This window comes from Lepisosteus oculatus, chromosome 27 (genome assembly GCF_040954835.1).
Source record: "Lepisosteus oculatus isolate fLepOcu1 chromosome 27, fLepOcu1.hap2, whole genome shotgun sequence".
In the NCBI taxonomy this organism is placed as follows: Eukaryota; Metazoa; Chordata; class Actinopteri; order Semionotiformes; family Lepisosteidae; genus Lepisosteus; species Lepisosteus oculatus.
In genome coordinates, this window is record NC_090722.1 from 9,903,399 (window position 1) to 9,925,952 (window position 22,554).

Here is a 22,554-nt window from a genome sequence, read left to right on the forward strand (position 1 = left end):
TGTCTCTTACCCTGTCTGTGCTCAGAGCTGTGATTGAACAGGGTCAGTCTGTCTCTTACGCTGTCTGTGTGCTCAGAGCTGTGATTGTACAGGGCCAGTCTGTCTCTTACCCTGTCTGTGCTCAGAGCTGTGATTGAACAGGCCCAGTCTGTCTCTTACCCTGTCTGTGCTCAGAGCTGTGATTGTACAGGGCCAGTCTGTCTCTTACCCGGTCTGTGTGCTCAGAGCTGTGATTGAACAGGGTCAGTCTGTCTCTTACCCTGTCTGTGCTCAGAGCTGTGATTGTACAGGGTCAGTCTGTCTCTTACCCGGTCTGTGTGCTCATTGCTGTCAGTCCCAGAGAGCTGTGCCCAGGTGGATTGGGGCTGGCTGTGCTGTTTGGAGGTGGAGTCACAGGGGAAGGTGCAGAGCTGAGGGTTGCTGGACCACTGGGAGTCATTGGGCTCACGGCTGATGACATGGTTGTCACTGAGAAAGACAGAGAGAGGGGTTAATACAGACACACTGACATTAACACTGCACTGAGAGAGAGAGGGGTTAATACAGACACACTGACTGGACACTCCAGTACATGAACACTGCACTGAGAGAGAGGGGTTAATACAGACACACTGACTGGACACTCCAGTACATTAACACTGCACTGAGAGAGAGAGGGGTTAATACAGACACACTGACTGGACACTCCAGTACATGAACACTGCACTGAGAGAGAGGGGTTAATACAGACACACTGACTGGACACTCCAGTACATTAACACTGCACTGAGAGAGAGAGAGGGGTTAATACAGACACACTGACTGGACACTCCAGTACATGAACACTGCACTGAGAGAGAGGGGTTAATACAGACACACTGACTGGACACTCCAGTACATTAACACTGCACTGAGAGAGAGAGAGGGGTTAATACAGACACACTGACTGGACACTCCAGTACATTAACACTGCACTGAGAGAGAGGGGTTAATACAGACACACTGACTGGACACTCCAGTACATCAACACTGCACTGAGAGAGAGGGGTTCATACAGACACACTGACTGGACACTCCAGTACATGAACACTGCACTGAGAGAGAGAGGGGTTCATACAGACACACTGACTGGACACTCCAGTACATCAACACTGCACTGAGAGAGAGAGGGGTTCATACAGACACACTGACTGGACACTCCAGTACATTAACACTGCACTGAGAGAGAGAGGGGTTCATACAGACACACTGACTGGACACTCCAGTACATTAACACTGCACTGAGAGAGAGAGGGGTTAATACAGACACACTGACTGGACACTCCAGTACATGAACACTGCACTGAGAGAGAGAGGGGTTAATACAGACACACTGACTGGACACTCCAGTACATTAACACTGCACTGAGAGAGAGGGGTTAATACAGACACACTGACTGGACACTCCAGTACATTAACACTGCACTGAGAGAGAGGGGTTCATACAGACACACTGACTGGACACTCCAGTACATTAACACTGCACTGAGAGAGAGAGAGGGGTTAATACAGACACACTCACTGGACACTCCAGTACATTAACACTGCACTGAGAGAGAGAGGGGTTAATACAGACACACTGACTGGACACTCCAGTACATTAACACTGCACTGAGAGAGAGAGAGGGGTTCATACAGACACACTGACTGGACACTCCAGTACATTAACACTGCACTGAGAGAGAGGGGTTAATACAGACACACTGACTGGACACTCCAGTACATTAACACTGCACTGAGAGAGAGAGGGGTTAATACAGACACACTGACTGGACACTCCAGTACATTAACACTGCACTGAGAGAGAGAGGGGTTAATACAGACACACTGACTGGACACTCCAGTACATGAACACTGCACTGAGAGAGAGAGGGGTTCATACAGACACACTGACTGGACACTCCAGTACATGAACACTGCACTGAGAGAGAGAGGGGTTAATACAGACACACTGACTGGACACTCCAGTACATTAACACTGCACTGAGAGAGAGAGGGGTTCATACAGACACACTGACTGGACACTCCAGTACATTAACACTGCACTGAGAGAGAGAGGGGTTAATACAGACACACTGACTGGACACTCCAGTACATTAACACTGCACTGAGAGAGAGAGGGGTTAATACAGACACACTGACTGGACACTCCAGTACATTAACACTGCACTGAGAGAGAGGGGTTCATACAGACACACTAACTGGACACTCCAGTACATTAACACTGCACTGAGAGAGAGAGGGGTTAATACAGACACACTGACTGGACACTCCAGTACATTAACACTGCACTGAGAGAGAGAGGGGTTAATACAGACACATTGGACGCTACCGACTCCCTACCTGTTGTGCTGAGGTTGGTGACTGCCTGGGACAGTCCTTGACTGGAGATCTGGAAGGAGAAAGAGGAAAGAGAGAATGAGGAGAGGGGGAGGAAGATGAAGATGGGGAGGGTGAGGGAGGGTTAGGGGAGTGAGGTTTGGAGTGGTCGTGTGTCCATTTCGAAGGGACGACACTTCAGGATCTGTAGTGGGACAAGAGCCTGGATTTCCCAGCCTGGGAAAAACTGCCCAGAGGTGTTGAAGCTCCGAGGTTCTTAAATCCTTCAAGATGTCTGGATGAGATTCTGGGATCAATGGCTATCTGATCGGCTGAATGGAGCAACCCTTTGACTCTGGCCCGTCTAAAGCTTACCTGTATAGTGTGGTCATCTCATCCATCACATCAGTAACTGTCTTCTCTCCCGTGACTCATCCTGCCTGACTCACCTGACTGTGACTCTCTCTACTGCCTGTCTGTCTGTGACTCTCTCAATCTACTGCCTGTCTGTCTGTGACTCTCTCTCTCTACTGCCTGTCTGTCTGTGACTCAATTGTCACTTCAATTCAAGGTGCTTTTTTGGCACGCCTGATGAGTACAATCAGTGTTGCCAAAGCAAAACAAAAAATCTACAGACATTTACAATAAAGACACATCATAAAATATTTACATATAAACATATGGAGCATTATTGACTCTCTCACTCTCCTGCCTGTCTGTGACTCTGTACTTATCCCACTTTCTGTATCCAGTATCCAGACCGTACCATGGATGTTTAGAGAAGGGGGAGAAGAGATTTAAAGCAGCACAGGAGATACCAAGGCTGTAAAGGGGGGAGTAGTGTCGGAGGGCCAGGGGGGAGTAGGAAGGCATGCAGGATGTACCATGTCCAGGCTCGAGCAGGGGTGAGTGAGTGTGTGTAGGGGCTCGTGCAGGGGTGCGGTGGGTCAGGCTGTGAGTGCGGGCCGTACCATGTGCGGGCTGTAGCAGGTGGGTTTGTGCGGCGTGGGGGGTTGGCTAGGCAGGGGGGGTGTGGCGCTGGCAGGGTTGATGCGTTTCTCTTTCTGCCTCCGGTTGCAGAACCACACACGAATCACCTCCTTCTCCATGTGCAGCTGCTCCGCGATCAGCAGGATCTCCTCTGAGGTAGGCTTCTGGTTCTGCAGGGAGACACAGGGTCAGGGTTAATCAGTAATCAATACCGCCGCTATCGACAGATTACTGATCATCTGAGTTACTGATCAGCAGCATCTCCTCTGAGCTGGGCATCTGGTTCTGCAGGTGACACAGGGTCAATCAGTAATCAATACCGCCGCTATCGACAGATTACTGATCATCTGAGTTACTGACGGCAATAATCATTACTGTACTGAAATGCAACACGAATCAATAAGCTCATTCCAGTATAACCAGTATCTCAGAACAGGATTAACTCTGATCACTGCACAGGATTCTGTAGGGCCTAACAGGGACCTTGTACACGATCAGTCCATTGATGATATTGTATGGATCAGCATGGACTCACAGCAATAAAGCTGCGCTCTAAGGCCACGCGGACGTTGGTCTCGATGCTGGTGCGTTTCTTCCTGCGGCGTCCAGGCAGCCCCTCGAACAGCGGAGGGGAGGACAGCGCACTGGGGGAGGGGAGAGTGCTGTCCATTGACATGGTCTCTGCAGAGATGGACAAAGAGGTTTTTAAGGTTAATACAGACACTGACTGGACACTCCAGTACATTAACACTGCACTGAGAGAGAGAGGGGTTAATACACACACTGACTGGACACTCCAGTACATTAACACTGCACTGAGAGAGAGAGGGGTTAATACAGACACACTGACTGGACACTCCAGTACATTAACACTGCACTGAGAGAGAGAGGGGTTCATACAGACACACTGACTGGACACTCCAGTACATTAACACTGCACTGAGAGAGAGAGGGGTTAATACAGACACACTGACTGGACACTCCAGTACATTAACACTGCACTGAGATAGAGAGGGGTTAATACAGACACACTGACTGGACACTCCAGTACATTAACACTGCACTGAGAGAGAGAGGGGTTAATACAGACACACTGACTGGACACTCCAGTACATTAACACTGCACTGAGAGAAGGGTTAATACACACAGACAGGGTTAATGCCTGACTCTATAGTACAGACAGACAAGTTGTTCTCACCAGCATCATTGAGCCATTTCTCCAATAGCGGCTTCAGTTTGCACATGTTCTTAAAGCTGAGGTTCAGAGCCTCAAAACGAGAGATCGTCGTCTGGCTGAAGTCATTTCCATACAGCTTCCCCATGGCCAGCCCTACATCTCCCTGAGAGACACAGGGGTTAATGTAGACACACTGACTGGACACTCCAGTACATTAACACTGCACTGAGAGAGAGGGGTTAATACAGACACACTGACTGGATACTCCAGTACATTAACACTGCACTGAGAGAGAGAGAGGTTAATACAGACACACTGACTGGACACTCCAGTACATTAACACTGCACTGAGAGAGAGAGGGGTTAATACAGACACCATGACTGGACACTCCAGTACATTAACACTGCACTGAGAGAGAGAGGGGTTCATACAGACACACTGACTGGACACTCCAGTACATTAACACTGCACTGAGAGAGAGAGGGGTTCATACAGACACACTGACTGGACACTCCAGTACATTAACACTGCACTGAGAGAGGAGAGTTAAGGAGTGACAGAGAGCTTTGTACCTGTGTGAATCCCAATTTGATTCTTCGTTGTTTGAAGGTGCGGGCAAACTGCTCAAGCTCTTCCAGGTCACTGGGCTCCTCGGGGTGAGAGGTAACGACACTGTCCATACACTTACTAAGACCCGAGTCTGTCCTGCTTACTGCCTGAACACAAAAGGTAAACAATATTAGTCAACACTGTTTGTTCACACTGACAGCAATAAAGTCTATCACTCAGCACTGTTACACAACACACACACTGAGAGATCGGGAGACAGGGAGACGAGGGGAGAGACAGGAGACGAGGTGAGGGTGATGGAGAGAGAGGAATCTGGGAGAGAGAGGAGAGAGGAGACAGGGAAAGTGAGGAGAGAGGAGACAGGGAGAGAGAGGAGAGAGGAGAGAGGAGACAGGGAGAGAGGAGACAGGCTGGGACGACAGTGATCACCTGTGCTTGCAGGCCCATTCTGGGTGGGCCGGACAGCAGGCCCCCTTGGTTTTGTTGAGGTAGTGGAATTAGATTTGGTGTTGATAGCAGACCTACAAAACAGGGAAATTTCACACCTGAATACATCAGTGAACCATACCAGGGCTGAAACTGACCGTTTCCCTGTTTTTATTGCTCTGTGTTCCTTTATGACTTGACTGAGGTGACTGGTCATTGTGTTTGCTGTGGGCGCCGTCTGTGTGAGGATATTAAAGAAAGCAAAAACAGTCAAATCCGTTTGGAAACTCTGGAGCTGGAGTTCTCTTGTTCGGAGTCAGAATGCCACAGAAAATGGTTGGTTTCGAATCCTGATCGGCCCCTGTGCTTCTATTTCAGATCCCTTTACCAGTTGGCATGCTCTTACACAGACTATACTATACTATACTGACAGAATGGTTCTGATTCGCCCCTGCGCTGACTGGCTCCTGTCCTCATTGGCCCTTTCTGCAATAGACTCCGCCCTGAATGGTCACCTTGCTGCCCTTGCTGTGCCTGAGGCAGGAGGAACTGAGCAGGGGACTGCAGGTGATGTCCAGGTACCAGGACCAGCTGCTGGAGCTGAAGCAGCTGCTGGATATCCTGAGAGACAGAGAGAGAGAGAGAGAGAGAGAGAAGAAAGAGTCACCCGATCGATTCCACCAGAGGGCGGGACGTCTGTGCCGCAGATGCCATGCCATTGGTTGGCAGTCCTGAAAAGGGGGTGTGGCCCCCAAGCTGAGGAAACCTCATTGGCTGTGGACATGAGGATGGGAGGGGATGAGTGGCTTGATGAGGCAGGTGATTGGCTGCCAGTGTGACAGCAGGGTGTGGTCATGAGAGAGGGTGGCGATGGGATTGGCTGGGAGCACCCTGGGGCACAGAGGCGGGGGGGGGGATGGGTGGAGGGTGGGCGGGGAGCAGCAGGAATGAGGTGTGGTGCAGGTGGTCAGTCATACCTGTGCAGTGAGCTGGATTGGCTGAGAGAGGGTGAGCTGGGGTGGGTGGTGGTGTGGGTGGGGATTTTGGGGATCAGGGGGGGGTTGTGTGCTGTGCTGTTGCGCTTGCTGCTGCTGCTGCTGCTGCTGTTGACTTTGTTGCTGCTGTTGCTGCTGCTGTTGCTGCTGCTGATTGGTGGCGTGGGCTGCAGCAGCTGCGTGGGCTGCGTGGGACTGCTGCACTGCAGCTGCCAGGAGCTGCGCCTGCGCCTGCTGGAGCAACAGCTGCTGCTGAGCGGGCAAGAGAGCCGTCAGCTGGGGGAGAGGAAGAGGAGAGAGAGGGAGACGGGGGGCAGGAAAGAGGGAGAGGGGGGAGAGGAGGGAGAGAAGAGGAGAGAGAGGGGGGAGAGGGGAGAGAGGAGGGAGAGAAGAGGAGAGAGAGGAGACGGGGGGCAGGAAAGAGGGAGAGGGGAGAGAGGAGGGAGAGAAGAGGAGAGAGAGGGGGAGAGGGGAGAGAGGAGGGAGAGAAGAGGAGAGAGAGGAGACGGGGGGCAGGAAAGAGGGAGAGGGGAGAGAGGAGGGAGAGAAGAGGAGAGAGAGGGGGAGAGGGGAGAGAGGAGGGAGAGAAGAGGAGAGAGAGGAGACGGGGGGCAGGAAAGAGGGAGAGGGGAGAGAGGAGGGAGAGAAGAGGAGAGAGAGGGGGAGAGGGGAGAGAGGAGGGAGAGAAGAGGAGAGAGAGGAGACGGGGGGCAGGAAAGAGGGAGAGGGGAGAGAGGAGGGAGAGAAGAGGAGAGAGAGGGGGAGAGGGGAGAGAGGAGGGAGAGAAGAGGAGAGAGAGGAGACGGGGGGCAGGAAAGAGGGAGAGGGGAGAGAGGAGGGAGAGAAGAGGAGAGAGAGGGGGAGAGGGGAGAGAAGAGGAGAGAGAGGAGACGGGGGGCAGGAAAGAGGGAGAGGGGGGAGAGGAGGGAGAGAAGAGGAGAGAGAGGGGGAGAGGGGAGAGAGGAGGGAGAGAAGAGGAGAGAGAGGAGACGGGGGGCAGGAAAGGGAGACAGAGGAGGAGAAAGGACAGAGAGGGGGCAGGAAAGGGGGAGAAGGGGGGAGAGAGTGAGGAGTGAGAGAGAGGGGAGAGGGGGGAGGAGGGACAGATTGTCAGGCAGCAGAAGAAGATAAAATAGCAAAGAACACACAACACACACCACTAACACACACAACAAACTTCCTACACACACGAAACACACTACTAATAGACAACTGACTGCACACATTGCACACACTACACATGCACACACACGCTCATACACACACTATCTCGCACTGACACACACATTGACACACTGCACACACTGTCTCACACTGACACACACTATCTCGCACTGAAACACACATTGACACATTGCACACACTGTCTCACACTGACACACACTGTCTCACACTGACACACATATTGACACACTGCACACACTGTCTCACACTGACACACACTGTCTCACACTGACACACACTGTCTCACACTGACACACACATTGACACACTGCACACACTGACACACACTGTCTCACACTGACACACACATTGACACACTGCACACACTGACACACACTGTCTCACACTGACACACACATTGACACACTGCACACACTGTCTCACACTGACACACACTATCTCGCACTGACACACACTATCTCGCACTGACACACTGTCTCACACTGACACACACTGTCTCGCACTGACACACTGTCTCACACTGACACACACATTGACACACTGTCTAACATTGACACACTGTCTCACACTGATACACACTGCACACACGGTCTCACACTGACACAAACCCACGCAATCTTACCCCTGCCAGCTGGCTGCTGGCCAGCATGAGCTGAGTCTGGGGGAGGTGTGTCTGCGATGGGGGTCCTGGGGGCCCTGTGGGAGCAGGGGGGGCCGGGGACATCTCAGTGCACTCTTCTGTCTTCCCCTGCGAAGAGAGGTACTGTGTCTCTCACTCTTTACTTCACCCTTTCACAATAACCCCCTGCTTTACTCCTTCACACTCCCCGTGATATACACACAGACACACTCTCATATACACACTGTGATACACACACTGGTACACATGGAGACCTGACACAGAAGCTGAGTGAAGAGACAGACTGAGGAGCAGAGAGAGGGGTGGAAGGACACTGACCACCAGTGACCACAGCCTGGCCATAGAAACTGGACACAGGCAGACCTGGCTGTCCTGTCCCAGCCTGAGGAACAGACAGTGAGCCTGTCTCTCAATAATAATAATACAGTGTGTGATCTCCTGTCCCAGCCTGAGGAACAGACAGTGAGCCCGTCTCTCAATAATAATAATACAGTGTGTGATCTCCTGTCCCAGCCTGAGGAACAGACAGTGAGCCTGTCTCTCAATAATAATAATACAGTGTGTGATCTCCTGTCCCAGCCTGAGGAACAGACAGTGAGCCCGTCTCTCAATAATAATAATACAGTGTGTGATTTCCTGTCCCAGCCTGAGGAACAGTGAGCCTGTCTCTCAATAATAATAATACAGTGTGTGATTTCCTGTCCCAGCCTGAGGAACAGTGAGCCTGTCTCTCAATAATAATAATACAGTGTGTGATCTCCTGTCCCAGCCTGAGGAACAGTGAGCCTGTCTCTCAATAATAATAATACAGTGTGTGATCTCCTGTCCCAGCCTGAGGAACAGACAGTGAGCCTGTCTCTCAATAATAATACAGTGTGTGATCTCCTGTCCCAGCCTGAGGAACAGACAGTGAGCCTGTCTCTCAATAATAATAATACAGTGTGTGATCTCCTGTCCCAGCCTGAGGAACAGTGAGCCTGTCTCTCAATAATAATAATACAGTGTGTGATCTGTCCCAGCCTGAGGAACAGTGAGCCTGTCTCTCAATAATAATAATACAGTGTGTGATCTCCTGTCCCAGCCTGAGGAACAGACAGTGAGCCTGTCTCTCAATAATAATAATAATACAGTGTGTGATCTCCTGTCCCAGCCTGAGGAACAGACAGTGAGCCTGTCTCTCAATAATAATAATAATACAGTGTGTGATCTCCTGTCCCAGCCTGAGGAACAGACAGTGAGCCTGTCTCTCAATAATAATAATACAGTGTGTGATCTCCTGTCCCAGCCTGAGGAACAGACAGTGAGCCTGTCTCTCAATAATAATAATACAGTGTGTGATCTCCTGTCCCAGCCTGAGGAACAGACAGTGAGCCTGTCTCTCAATAATAATAATACAGTGTGTGATCTCCTGTCCCAGCCTGAGGAACAGACAGTGAGCCTGTCTCTCAATAATAATAATACAGTGTGTGATCTCCTGTCCCAGCCTGAGGAACAGTGAGCCTGTCTCTCAATAATAATAATACAGTGTGTGATCTCCTGTCCCAGCCTGAGGAACAGACAGTGAGCCTGTCTCTCAGTAATAATAATAATACAGTGTGTGATCTCCTGTCCCATCCTGAGGAACAGACAGTGAGCCTGTCTCTCAATAATGATAATACAGTGTGTGATCTCCTGTCCCAGCCTGAGGAACAGTGAGCCTGTCTCTCAATAATAATAATACAGTGTGTGATCTCCTGTCCCAGCCTGAGGAACAGTGCGCCTGTCTCTCAATAAGAGTAAGAACTAGAGGCTGAGTGTGGATGTGGAGAGTGCTCACCACTTACCTTGTTGCTGCTCAGAGTGGGCGAGAGGGCGAAGGGACTGACTTTCATTGGCTGGACCTAAAAAATCACAACCCAAGAACAACCAGTCAGAGAGGGGCACTGATTCCACTCATTAATAATACTTATACTACTACTACTACTAATAATAATAACAACAATATAAGAAGCTACCTGATGGTTGGAATCTGGACCATTCTTCTCGGAGTCTGAGAGAGAGAGGAAAGATTAGTCAGGAAACAACAGAATGTTATTAGTGTGATAATTATCTGTCGTGGGCAGTAATGTAGCACAGATTCATAAAGGCATTTCTTTTTGCTTAATGAGCATTTTCACACAGTCGGAAACTGTGAGAAAAACAGAGGAGAGAACACAGAAGGGAAAAGGTGAAGTGACAGAGGGAGGGGAGGAGAGAGATCTTATCAGATCCCACACACTGACAGTGACACACTGACACACCGAGAGACACACTGAGAGGCACAAACACACTGACACAGAGACTCTGTAGCACACTGACACACCAAGACACACACAGAGAGGCACAGAGACACTGAGAGACACTGAGAGACACAGAGACACTGAGAGACACACTGAGAGACACTGACACACTGGCATATTTATATGCAGAGAGACACAGTACCTGTGCTCTCCAGCTGAGAAGAGTCTACCCCTGACTTCTCAGCCTCTGCCGGCTTCGACATCCTGATATCTGAGAGAGAGCAGAGAGCTGGGTCACTGCACCTGTGGCAGAGCTCTAGCCTGCTCCTCGCTCTGCAGGACGAGCTCGTAGAGGAGCAGCCAGAACCATTCTGGGTCGGAAAGGAATGTCACGCACTGTCAGTCCCTTCAGGTAGCGCACTATTCAAAATCCTGAAAGGTTGTTGACAAAGTCAACCAAATGATCCCTTTACCTTCCACAGTGGAACTAGAATGCAAGGGCACAGCAGGAGGTTACGACTGAGCACAAAGACTGTATAACTTTACACAAAGGGTGGTGGGGGTCTGGATCGAGCATCTGGGATCGGTCTGCTGGGATCCTTCGGGATAAGATAACTTGGGACCGATCAGCTGCTGAGTAACTGAGGGAGCCCTCCCCGCTGTACAGCATTATCTTCTGATGTTCTTCGAAAACAGACAGGGAGGCAGGGGTCCCTCAGTTACTCATCAGCGTGGTAATTGGATCTCTAATAATGAGAACATCAACAGACACTTTGGCACTGGTTTCCTGTCTTCACTCAGACTGAAACTGAAGACCAACACACACCCTCCCTCAACACCACTCCCTCTCTCGGTTGCTGACTGTCTCACAAACATGCACTCAAAATTCACAATCTCTCTCAGTGACAATACTTTCCGAATACTCTGTACCGTCTCTCTCAGTGACGGTACTGTCCGAATACTCTGTACCCTCTCTCTCAAGTCTCAGTGACGATACTGTCCAAATACTCTGTACCGTCTCTCTCAGTGATGTTACTGTCTGAATACTCTGTACTCTCTCAGTGATTATACTTTCTGAATACTCTGTAGCGTCTCTCTCAGTGATGATACTGTCTGAATACTCTGTACTGTCTCTCTCAGTGATGATACTGTCTGAATACTCTCTCTCTCAGTGATGATACTGTCTGAATACTCTGTACTCTCTCAGTGATGTTACTGTCTGAATACTCTGTACTCTCTCAGTGATGTTACTTTCAGAATACTCTGTACCGTCTCTCTCAGTGATGTTACTGTCTGAATACTCTGTACTCTCTCAGTGATGTTACTTTCAGAATACTCTGTACCGTCTCTCTCAGTGATGATACTGTCTGAATACTCTGTACTGTCTATCTCAGTGATGTTACTGTCTGAATACTCTCTCTCAGTGATGATACTAACTGAATACTCTGTACTGTCCCAGGCCCAGATTCATGTGTGATGCCTCTGCTGTATCCGAGCCCAGCGGCACCCTGGACCCTGGGGGAGGGGGGTGGGGCTCCTCCCCCATCACCCCTCACCCCTCACCCCAGCAGGGATGACATCACCGCACCGCGGGCGCAGGGACAGGCTGAGCGAGCTGTTTTTACAGACTCATCGAAACGTGAAGCTTTCAGTTGCGCCTGTTCCCCCATTTGCATGAGCCCGTGAGTCACCACTCTCGCTCTCTGAAACCCATGCGCCCTTCCGGCCCGCCGCCGTCTGGAGGAGCCGGGCTCAGCCCCCGTCTGTGGGAGAGACGCTCACGTCTGCTCGACAGCGGCTGCAGGAGCACTTACATTCGGTTAGAAGAGTCTGTACAGGTCTGGTCACCCTGTAATAGCAAAGATGCTGCTCTGGGATCCAGAACAGGAGACACTTCTTTACGCAGAGGGGGGTGGGGGTGTGGAACAAGCTGCCCGGCCATGTTGTTGAAGCCGATACCCTGACTTTTCTCGAGACTCAGCTGGATGAGATCCTCCAGTCGGGACAGGAGGCACTGCTGTACACAGAGGGGGGTGGGAGGGGGGAACAAGCTCCCCAAGCACATTGTTGAAGCTGATACCCTGGCTCCTCTCAGGAAACAGATGGATGAGATTCTGGGAACAATTAGCTACTAACTGCTAGTCTGTTCAGAACTGAAGATATATACACAATGTCAACAACTCCCTCTTCAACAAGTTCTTTCTCCTTCCAGATCTCCAGTCAAGGACTGTCCCATGCAGTCACCAATCTCAGCACAACAGGTAGGGAGTCGGTAGTGTCCAATGTGTCTGTATTAACCCCTCTCTAACCTTTTCCCCACTATACACTTTCCTTCCTCTTTGTTCCTCGTCTCTGCTCTCCCTCTCTCTTGTAATGCAGGGGACAGATTTAAGCGTTGCGCTCAGCTGCCCTGTGACTCATGATGACCTCATCCCTTTTGTTCAATATCACTTCCTGTTTTATCCCTTGTGCTTCCTGGGGACAGCCCCTGAGACACAGAGACTAGGGGCATGAGAGGAGAGACCCACACAGCACTAACACACACCACTTCTAACTGACATGTGTGAGCAACATGACACACATAACCACAAAACACACTGACATGTTGAGACACGCACACTCCCACACACGGTGAAACAAACTCTCTCAGACAGGGAGAAACACACACACACACTCTCACACAGGGAGAGACACACACACACCCACACACGGTGAAACAAACTCTCTCAGACAGGGAGAAACACACACACACACTCTCACACAGGGAGAGACACACACACACCCACACACGGTGAAACAAACTCTCTCAGACAGGGAGAAACACACACACACACTCTCACACAGGGAGAGACACACACACTCCCACACACGGTGAAACAAACTCTCTCAGACAGGGAGAAACACACACACACTCTCACACAAGTAGAGACACACACTCTCACACAAGTAGAGACACGCACACACTCTCACACAGGGAGAGACACACTCTCACACAGGGAGAGGCACACACACACACTCTCACACAGGGAGACACACACACTCTCACACAAGTAGAGACACACACACACTCTCACACAGGGAGAGACGCACACACTCTCACACACGGAGAGACGCACACACTCTCACACAGGGAGAGACACACACACTCTCACACAGATTGACACAGAAATAATTATTTGCTGACGCACAAATCAAACTTCCCTTTTTTAAGAAATGCAAAAACACTTAACGAACAACTAATTATAACTGACACCTGCAGCACATAAACATCTCCTACGCCTCCTCTCTCTCCTCATCTCCTATCTCTCCCCTCACCTCCATACCCCTCCTCTCTCTCCTATCCCTCCTGTCCCATCACTCCTCCTCGCTCTCCTCACCTCCTTTCACTCCTCCTCTCTCTCCTCACCTCCTATCCCTCCTCTCGCTCTCCTCACCTCCTTTCACTCCTCCTCTCTCTCCTCACCTCCTATCCCTCCTCACCTCCTTTCACTCCTCCTCTCTCTCCTCACCTCCTATCCCTCCTCTCGCTCTCCTCACCTCCTTTCACTCCTCCTCTCTCTCCTCACCTCCTATCCCTCCTCTCGCTCTCCTCACCTCCTTTCACTCCTCCTCTCTCTCCTCACCTCCTATCCCTCCTCTCGCTCTCCTCACCTCCTTTCACTCCTCCTCTCTCTCCTCACCTCCTATCCCTCCTCTCGCTCTCCTCACCTCCTTTCACTCCTCCACTCTCTCCTAATCTCCCATCCCTGCTGTTCTGCCACTCTCATCATCATTTAGAAAGGTTAGAGTATTAAAAAGGTCATTCTAAGTCATTGACACCAGGGGGCAGTAATGTCTCAAAATTAGATCAGGAAGATTTTACAGTGTTGATAACCTCAATCACTAATCCGGCTCACGGTACACACATTATAATCCCAGTGAATCACTAATCCAGCTCACGGTACAATCAGACCAGTCCAGCCTGGAGAGTCTCAGACTGCTCTGTCAGTGTCAGTGAGTCTGATTATAATCCCAGTGAATCACTAATCCAGCTCCCAGTCCAGTCAGTCCAGTCCAGCCTGGAGAGTCTCAGACTGCTCTGTCACTGTAGAGAGATTTATGTGTATTATTTTAAGCTATGTGTAGGCCTCAGTTTTTCTTTGAGTATTTGAGAGGTATACTCAGTGTGTAGGCCAGAATATTTCTATGTGTGTATGGTGTGCTGTGTGACAGTGAGAGCGTGTGGGGTGTGCACTTGTGTGTGTTACAGTATCGGTGTACAGACGTGTGTAGGGTGTGCTGTGAAGACCAGAGATGTTTAATTTCTTCACTGGTCTTCTCACTTCCTCTGTCTACTTCCTCTCAGACTGCTGGCTCGTTCAGAGGGTGTAAAACCCAGAAACTTACTGTCAGCTTGGCTATTAATACACACTGCTACACACTGAGAGGAGTTACTGTCATCTGTGCTATTAATACACACTGCTACACACTACACACTACTACACACAGACAGATTTAGATGAAGTACTGTCTACAGGGGTATTAATACACACAGACACACTGATGCGTCTATGTGTAATGTGAGCCATAAATTGACTTTGAACTCTATGATACACTGAGACACATATTCTGACCCACCGAAACTCTCTGATGCTCTGAAACACTGATAGTCTGATGCACTAACACACTCTGACACGCTGGTACTCTGATACTCTGACACACTGAAACACTCTGATACTCTCATATACTGATACTCTGACATTGAAACACTCTCTGATACTCTAATATACTGATACTCTGACAAACTGATACTATTCAATTCAATTCAAGGTGCTTCATTGGCATAAGTAAAATCAGTGTTGCCAAAGCAAAACAAATACAATTAACATAAAACAAAAGACTACAGACATTTACAATAAAGACACAATCATAACATATTTACATATAAACATATGGAGTATTATTGGGAGACAGGCTCACTGTTCCTCAGACTGTGACAGGAGATCCACTCTCTGATACTCTGAAGTACTGATACTCTGACACTTTAGCACTCTGATACTCTGACACTGACACTGAGACGCTGACATCTCTATGTAAACTGATAATATCTTCATTACTTATTGACTCTCCCTTCCACCTCTTTTTCCCTGTCTGTCTGACAGTTAGAATCCAGTGTCTCACACTGGTGCTGTGTGTGTACAGTTTGAATCATGTGTCTCACACTGGCGCTGTGTGTGTACAGTTAGAATCCAGTGTCTCACACCGACGCTGTGTGTGTACAGTTAGAATCCAGTGGCTCACACTGACGCTGTGTGTGTACAGTTAGAATCCAGTGTCTCACACCGGCGCTGTGTGTGTACAGTTAGAATCTAGTGTCTCACACTGGTGCTGTGTGTGTACAGTTAGAATCCAGTGTCTCACACTGGCGCTGTGTGTGTACAGATAGAATCCAGTGTCTCACACTGGCGCTGTGTGTGTACAGTTAGAATCCAGTGTCTCACACCGGCGCTGTGTGTGTACAGTTAGAATCTAGTGTCTCACACTGGCGCTGTGTGTGTACAGTTTGAATCCAGTGTCTCACAGTGGTGCTGTGTGTGTACAGTTAGAATCCAGTGTCTCACACTGGCGCTGTGTGTGTACAGTTAGAATCTAGTGTCTCACACTGGCACTGTGTGTGTACAGTTAGAATCTAGTGTCTCACACTGGCGCTGTGTGTGTACAGTTAGAATCCAGTGTCTCACACTGGCACTGTGTGTGTACAGTTAGAATCTAGTGTCTCACACTGGCGCTGTGTGTGTACAGTTAGAATCCAGTGTCTCACACTGGCGCTGTGTGTGTACAGTTAGAATCCAGTGTCTCACACTGACGCTGTGTGTGTACAGTTAGAATCCAGTGTCTCACACTGAAGCTGTGTGTGTACAGTTGTAATGTATAATCAGTGTGTCAATCAGTATCTCAGTGTGTTAGTCAGTCCCACAGTTGCTAATCCAGCACTGATACCCCCCATTACTCACAGCAGGACACTGACACATCACAGAAACCCCTTGTCCCAGATGACTGAGTTTTTAACAGTGGTACCCCTGACTGGCAGCGAGATCAATATCCTGATCTATAAGGACTGTGTCTATCTGACACAGCGAGGTGCGTTTCCAATTCAGCAACTCTGAGAGGAACTTGTGACAGACAAGCGCAAAGTCTGAACTCGCCCGGGTGTAACGGCACATTGTTAATTACTGATAACGAGCAAGCCCGGTAATGAGCAAAACCATCACCAATCACTCCACTCCCTTCCTCTCCCACTGCCCCAGCTCTCCCAGCACAGACGCGTCCCCCCGAAAACATGCTAAAGCCACCCGGCAGTTAATTAGTTCATTAATTGATCAGGATTAATTTAGCAGCAAATATCTCAGTTTGCGAACTTCTAGCTCTTACCTGGAACCCAAACGTTAGAGTGAACCATGGTCCAAGCCCGTGCCTCCTGCCTGTCTGTCTGTCTCTCTCCCTCTCTGTCTGTCTAATCACTTCTCCTCTCACTCCCCCTCTCTCTCCGCGCCAGCGAGCGAAAGTGCGGACCGTGATGACAGGGAGAAACAGTCACTTTCTCCCTCGCCGCCCGCCGCCCGCCGCCCTCCTCTCTCTCCTCCCGCGCCTCCGCCCCGCCCCCTGCTTCCTGTCAGAGAGACGCGCAGCCAGAGACACAGAGACGCACGCAGGGGGCAGAGAGACACAGAGACACACAGGGGGCAGAGACACAGAGAGACACACAGGGGGCAGAGAGACAGAGAGACACACAGGGGGCAGAGAGACACAGAGACACACAGGGGGCAGAGAGACAGAGAGACACACAGGGGGCAGAGACACAGAGAGACACACAGGGGACAGAGAGACACAGAAACACACAGGGGGCAGAGACACAGAGAGACACACAGGGGGCAGAGAGACACAGAGACACACAGGGGGCAGAGACACAGAGAGACACACAGGGGGCAGAGAGACACAGAGACACACAGGGGGCAGAGACACAGAGAGACACACAGGGGGCAGAGAGACACAGAGACACACAGGGGGCAGAGACACAGAGAGACACACAGGGGACAGAGAGACACAGAAACACACAGGGGGCAGAGACACAGAGAGACACACAGGGGGCAGAGAGACACAGAGACACACAGGGGGCAGAGACACAGAGAGACACACAGGGGACAGAGAGACACAGAGAGACGAATGGGGCAGAGAGACACAGAGAGACACGCAGGGGGCAGAGAGACACAGAGACACAGAGGGCAGAGACACATAGAGACACGCAGGGGGAAGAGAGGCACACAGGGGGCAGAGACACAGAGACACACAGGGGGCAGAGAGAGACACAGAGAGACACACAGGGGGCAGAGACAGAGAGACAGGGACTGAAAGGCAGAGAGAGAGACTCTCAGGCAGGAGGGACACAGCGCTGCCAAGAGCTGGGGTGAAAGCAGGGCGACAGGCAGCAGGAGGGAGGGGGAGAGGAGGAGAGACGGAAACAGACAGACGGAGAGGAGGAGGAGAGAGAGCGGACGGGGGACTGAGGAAAGTGCTGGGGTGGTGTGGAAACTCTTCATCACTGTCCGCGTGCTTCAGCATGAGGCAGTTCACTCCGCCTTCTCGTTCTGTCCCTCTCTGTACCCCTCTCTCTCTTCTGCTTTGCTCTGTACCCCTCTCTCTCCTCCCTGTACCCCCCTCTCTCCTCTCTGTACCCCCCTCTCTCCTCTCTGTACCCCTCTCTCTCTATCCTCTGTACCCCTCTCTCTTTCCTCTGTACCCCTCTCTCTCCTCCCTGTACCCCCCTCTCTCCTCCCTGTACCCCCCTCTCTCCTCTCTGTACCCCTCTCTCTCTTTCCTCTGTACCCCTCTCTCTATCCTCTGTACCCCTCTCTCTTTCCTCTGTACCCCTCTCTCTCTATCCTCTGTACCCCTCTCTCTCTTTCCTCTGTACCCCTCTCTCTCTATCCTCTCTGCACCCCTCTCTCTCCTCCCTGTGCCCCTCTCTCTCCTTCCTCCCCCCCCCCCACTGTCCCTGTACCCCCTCTCTCTCCTCTCTGTACCATCTCTATGATAAAATAAAAAGCTAAAAACCGTATTGTTTAAAAATAACACATAAAATAACGTTACAATAATTGTATTAATATTTTTGTCTCTTTCCGTAAGAAAAGAAAAAATGTTGTCGTGCAGTACCTCGATGTGACCGCGTGGTGGCAGCATTACCCATCAATTCCTATGTTTGAGCTCTCTCAGTGTTTACAGCGATAGCGAGCCGGAACAGCAAGGTGCGGGTCTTCAATCCGGTCAAGACCTCGTTTACTTAACTACTGTACTCGATTAACTGACCCACTAACACAGAGTTCAAATAAGTTAAGGTCCAGTCCTGTTGGACCAGGAGGACAGCCGGTCCAGTGGGTCAGGTCCAGTCCTGTTACACCAGGAGGACAGCTGTCAGATTGAGAGTCTAATAGATACTGTACCAAACCCCTTTTTTTAGGGGTCACATCTGTAAAGGTGGTTGAATGAGTTACTGCCTGTCTAACTCAGTTCTCTGTGCCACCAGGCTGGGCACAACAGACTCAATGCTGTCCCTCAAACACATATTTAAGAAACTACAAAGCATTCCCAGCACTGAGTTTCCTCAAGTATTTAATTTGTTAATTGATTTAGATAGAATTAGAAACAGACTATTGTCAGTGTCAATGGGATTCTGATTATAATCCCAGTTAATAACTAATCCAGCTCACAGAAAAGTCTGTCCAGCCTGGAGAGTCTCAGACTGCTCTGACAGTGTGTGTCTGATTATAATCCCAGTTCATAACTAATCCAGCTCATAGTAAAGTCAGTCCAGTCCAGCCTGGAGACTCTCTGACTGCTCTGTCAGTGTCAGTGAGTCTGATTATAATCCCAGTGAATCACTAATCCAGCTCCCAGTCCAGTCAGTCCAGTCTGGAGAGTTTCACCGTATAACACCATCGTCACTGCTTCGTCCTCATCATACAGTCTGAAGTTTAAACTCTCTCTCTCAGGCTGCAGTTTGGCAGAGCTGGTCAGTCGCTGGAGTGACATCAGTGGACACAATGCTGCACTCTGATAGGCCGGTGCTGCCCGCTGCCTGGCAACAGCACCAAGAGGTCTGTGCGTGTGCGCGCTATGATCGTGTGAGCGCGTGCACGCGTGTGCATGTGTGTGTCTGCGTGTGTGTGTGTGTGTGAGCGCATAGGTTTGTGTGCACGTGTGTGTGTGTGTCACTTTCTGAGCTGCTGTGTAAGTGCATGCATAGGTGTGGAAGCACATTGTGAAACCTGTGATGTTTCAGCTGCTAGGCAGCCCCAGAGTGAGTCACCGATCTCTGTTTAAATCCTAATCCTTTGTTACCGCGTATCTGTCAGTGGATTTGTGTTCTTATTACAGTGTGCAAGTAGTCCCAATATGTGGTGTGTGTCAGAGTGTGCATCAGTGTGAGTATAGGTGTTAGTAGTGTGTATCAGTGTGAGTATCGGTGTGTGTAGAATGCGTATCGCTGTGAGTATTTATGTGTGTGTATCAGTGTGCGTATAAGTGTGATTAGTGTGTGTATCAGTGTGTATCAGTGTGTGTATCAGTGTGTGTATGGTGTGAGCAGTGTGTGTATGGTGTGAGCAGTGTGTGTATCAGTGTGTGTATGGTGTGAGCAGTGTGTGTATCAGTGTGTGTATGGTGTGAGCAGTGTGTGTACCGGTGTGTGTATCAGTGTGTGTATCAGTGTGTGTATGGTGTGAGCAGTGTGTGTATCAGTGTGTGTATGGTGTGAGCAGTGTGTGTACCGGTGTGTGTATCAGTGTGTGTATCAGTGTGTGTATGGTGTGAGCAGTGTGTGTATGGTGTGAGCAGTGTGTGTATCAGTGTGTGTATCAGTGTGTGTATGGTGTGAGCAGTGTGTGTATCAGTGTGTGTACCGGTGTGTGTATCAGTGTGTGTACCGGTGTGTGTATCAGTGTGTGTATCAGTGTGTGTAGCGGTGTGTGTATCAGTGTGTGTACCGGTGTGTGTATGGTGTGAGCAGTGTGTGTACCGGTGTGTGTATCAGTGTGTGTAGCGGTGTGTGTATCAGTGTGTGTAGCGGTGTGTGTAGCGGTGTGTGTAGCGGTGTGTGTGTGCGCAGCCAGGGCTCCAGGGATCTGTGGTTATTGTAACTGACACGGTCGCTCTATTCTCTGGCTCATATTTCTGGGCGGATCGATACCCCTGACTCCCGACAAGACAATAATCGCGTGTACGCAACTCTCTCGATCACATACATTATTACTGCCCTCTCCCCTGGGCCAGAGAGGAGAGAGAGAGGAGACAGGGGAGAGATGGAGAGAGGAGAGAGACAGGGGAGAGAGGGAGAGAGGAGAGAGAGACAGGGGAGAGGGAGAGAGGAGAGAGGGAGAGAGAGACAGGGCAGAGGAGAGAGAGGAGAGAGAGACAGGGGAGAGATGGAGAGAGGATAGAGGAGAGAGAGACAGGAGAGAGGAGAGAGGGAGAGAGAGACAGGAGAGAGGAGAGAGAGACAGGAGAGAGGGGAGAGAGGAGAGAGGGAGAGAGGGCAGAGGGAGAGAGAGGCAGGGCAGAGGAGAGAGGAGAGAGAGACAAGGGAGAGATGGAGAGAGGAGAGAGGAGAGAGAGACAGGAGAGAGGAGAGAGAGACAGGAGAGAGGAGAGAGGGAGAGAGAGACAGGAGAGAGGAGAGAGAGACAGGAGAGAGGAGAGAGGGAGAGACAGGGCAGAGGGGAGAGAGGAGAGAGGGAGAGAGAGACAGGGCAGAGGGGAGAGAGGAGAGAGCCAGGAGACAGAAGGGAAGGGAGAAATAGAAAGACAGGAGAAAGAGGGACAGGGAGAGGGAGGAGAGAGGGGAGAGAGAGAATAGAGAGAAGACAGGGGCAGGTAGAGACCTGGATGGGGAGAGAGAAAGGAGAGAGGGAAAGGGAGAGAGGGAGAGAAAGGAGGGAAAGAGGCTCCGAGAAGGAGAACAGGAGGCGGGGGATGGGCTGGACGATATTGTACAATAAAAGAGGGAATTAGGAGGAGAGGGACAGGGATGAAGGATTCGTGCTGTCTTTTTCCAATAAAGGAGAGAATGAGAGACAGGGAGAGAGGGAGGGAGGGGGAAAGACAGATGGAGGTGAAAGAAGCTCACTCTTGTCTTTCCAATAAAAGTACAGAGACAGAGGGAGAAGCCTGATATATGAATGCCTTTTTATTATGATGAAGACTGAGAGAGACTGTGTGACTGGGCCAGCACGACAGTGGGACAGAGGACGGAGAGAGAGGGGGATAAAGAGAGAGTTCACAGCGACCTTTAACCCCTGACTGAAGACCCCCAGAGCCCCTGAAGGACTGGGGCTCTCAGGGACTGAGCAGGTCCAGTTACTGTCCTCATGAGCCCAGATTCTCAGGGATCGTGTTGTTGCCCAGGCTGATGAAGTGTGTGTTTGCCTGTGGGCCTAGTGCAGGGACAGCAGCAAGAGCCGCACTGTTTACCACACTCTGGCTTCCAGGAGCACTTTCCTGCTGTTGACAAGAGCCCTGTACAGCAGCACTCCAGTTCCTGCGGAACACACATTTCCCGAACGAAGCGATCCTAAACAAGCTGATCCATCTTAATTCTCACCCTACTGTGTCAGAGAGGGATCACTGACCAATCAGGCAACACTTGAGAAATTAGCATCAGTCATGTTTTCAGGTGCAGGCTGAGCCATTCAGGGCCAAAGGTCAAGGGTCGCTCTCAGAGTGTGCGGCTCAGTACCTTAAGGACCCTCAGCACAGCGCCACAGCCAGGTCAGAGGTCACTGTCTCTATCACTGCAATGCGGTCAGCCAGTGCGCAGCACTACAGCTGTGACTCCTCTGAACTGAACTGTTACAAGACAAACTTTACAGGATTGTACTGTCTGCTAGGGACTCCCTGACACCCTGACGGACTGTCACCCTGAGAAACACCCTGGCTCACTGAC

General features: G+C 50.4%; 1 protein-coding gene across 6 annotated transcripts in view; it reads right to left on the reverse strand.

Moving 5' to 3' along the window:
• The window catches only part of pou2f2b (POU class 2 homeobox 2b), a 51,351-nt gene that overhangs the window by 12,890 nt on the left and 15,907 nt on the right, over positions 1-22,554 (reverse strand). For 2 of the 6 annotated variants that reach the window (XM_069184867.1, XM_069184872.1), the window contains exons 2-14: positions 10,783-10,851; positions 10,317-10,351; positions 10,146-10,202; positions 8,305-8,430; positions 6,480-6,773; positions 6,018-6,123; positions 5,506-5,597; positions 5,079-5,222; positions 4,527-4,668; positions 3,863-4,008; positions 3,309-3,497; positions 2,362-2,410; positions 309-468 (exon numbers count right to left, since the gene is read on the reverse strand). In XM_069184867.1, the coding sequence (XP_069040968.1) occupies positions 309-468; positions 2,362-2,410; positions 3,309-3,497; positions 3,863-4,008; positions 4,527-4,668; positions 5,079-5,222; positions 5,506-5,597; positions 6,018-6,123; positions 6,480-6,773; positions 8,305-8,430; positions 10,146-10,202; positions 10,317-10,351; positions 10,783-10,851 (1,609 nt within the window). Of the gene's footprint in view, positions 1-308; positions 469-2,361; positions 2,411-3,308; positions 3,498-3,862; positions 4,009-4,526; positions 4,669-5,078; positions 5,223-5,505; positions 5,598-6,017; positions 6,124-6,479; positions 6,774-8,304; positions 8,431-10,145; positions 10,203-10,316; positions 10,352-10,782; positions 10,852-12,394; positions 13,353-16,991; positions 17,177-22,554 lie in introns of those variants that run through there. The other 4 variants (XM_069184868.1, XM_069184869.1, XM_069184870.1 and 1 more) reach the window with 4 other exon arrangements.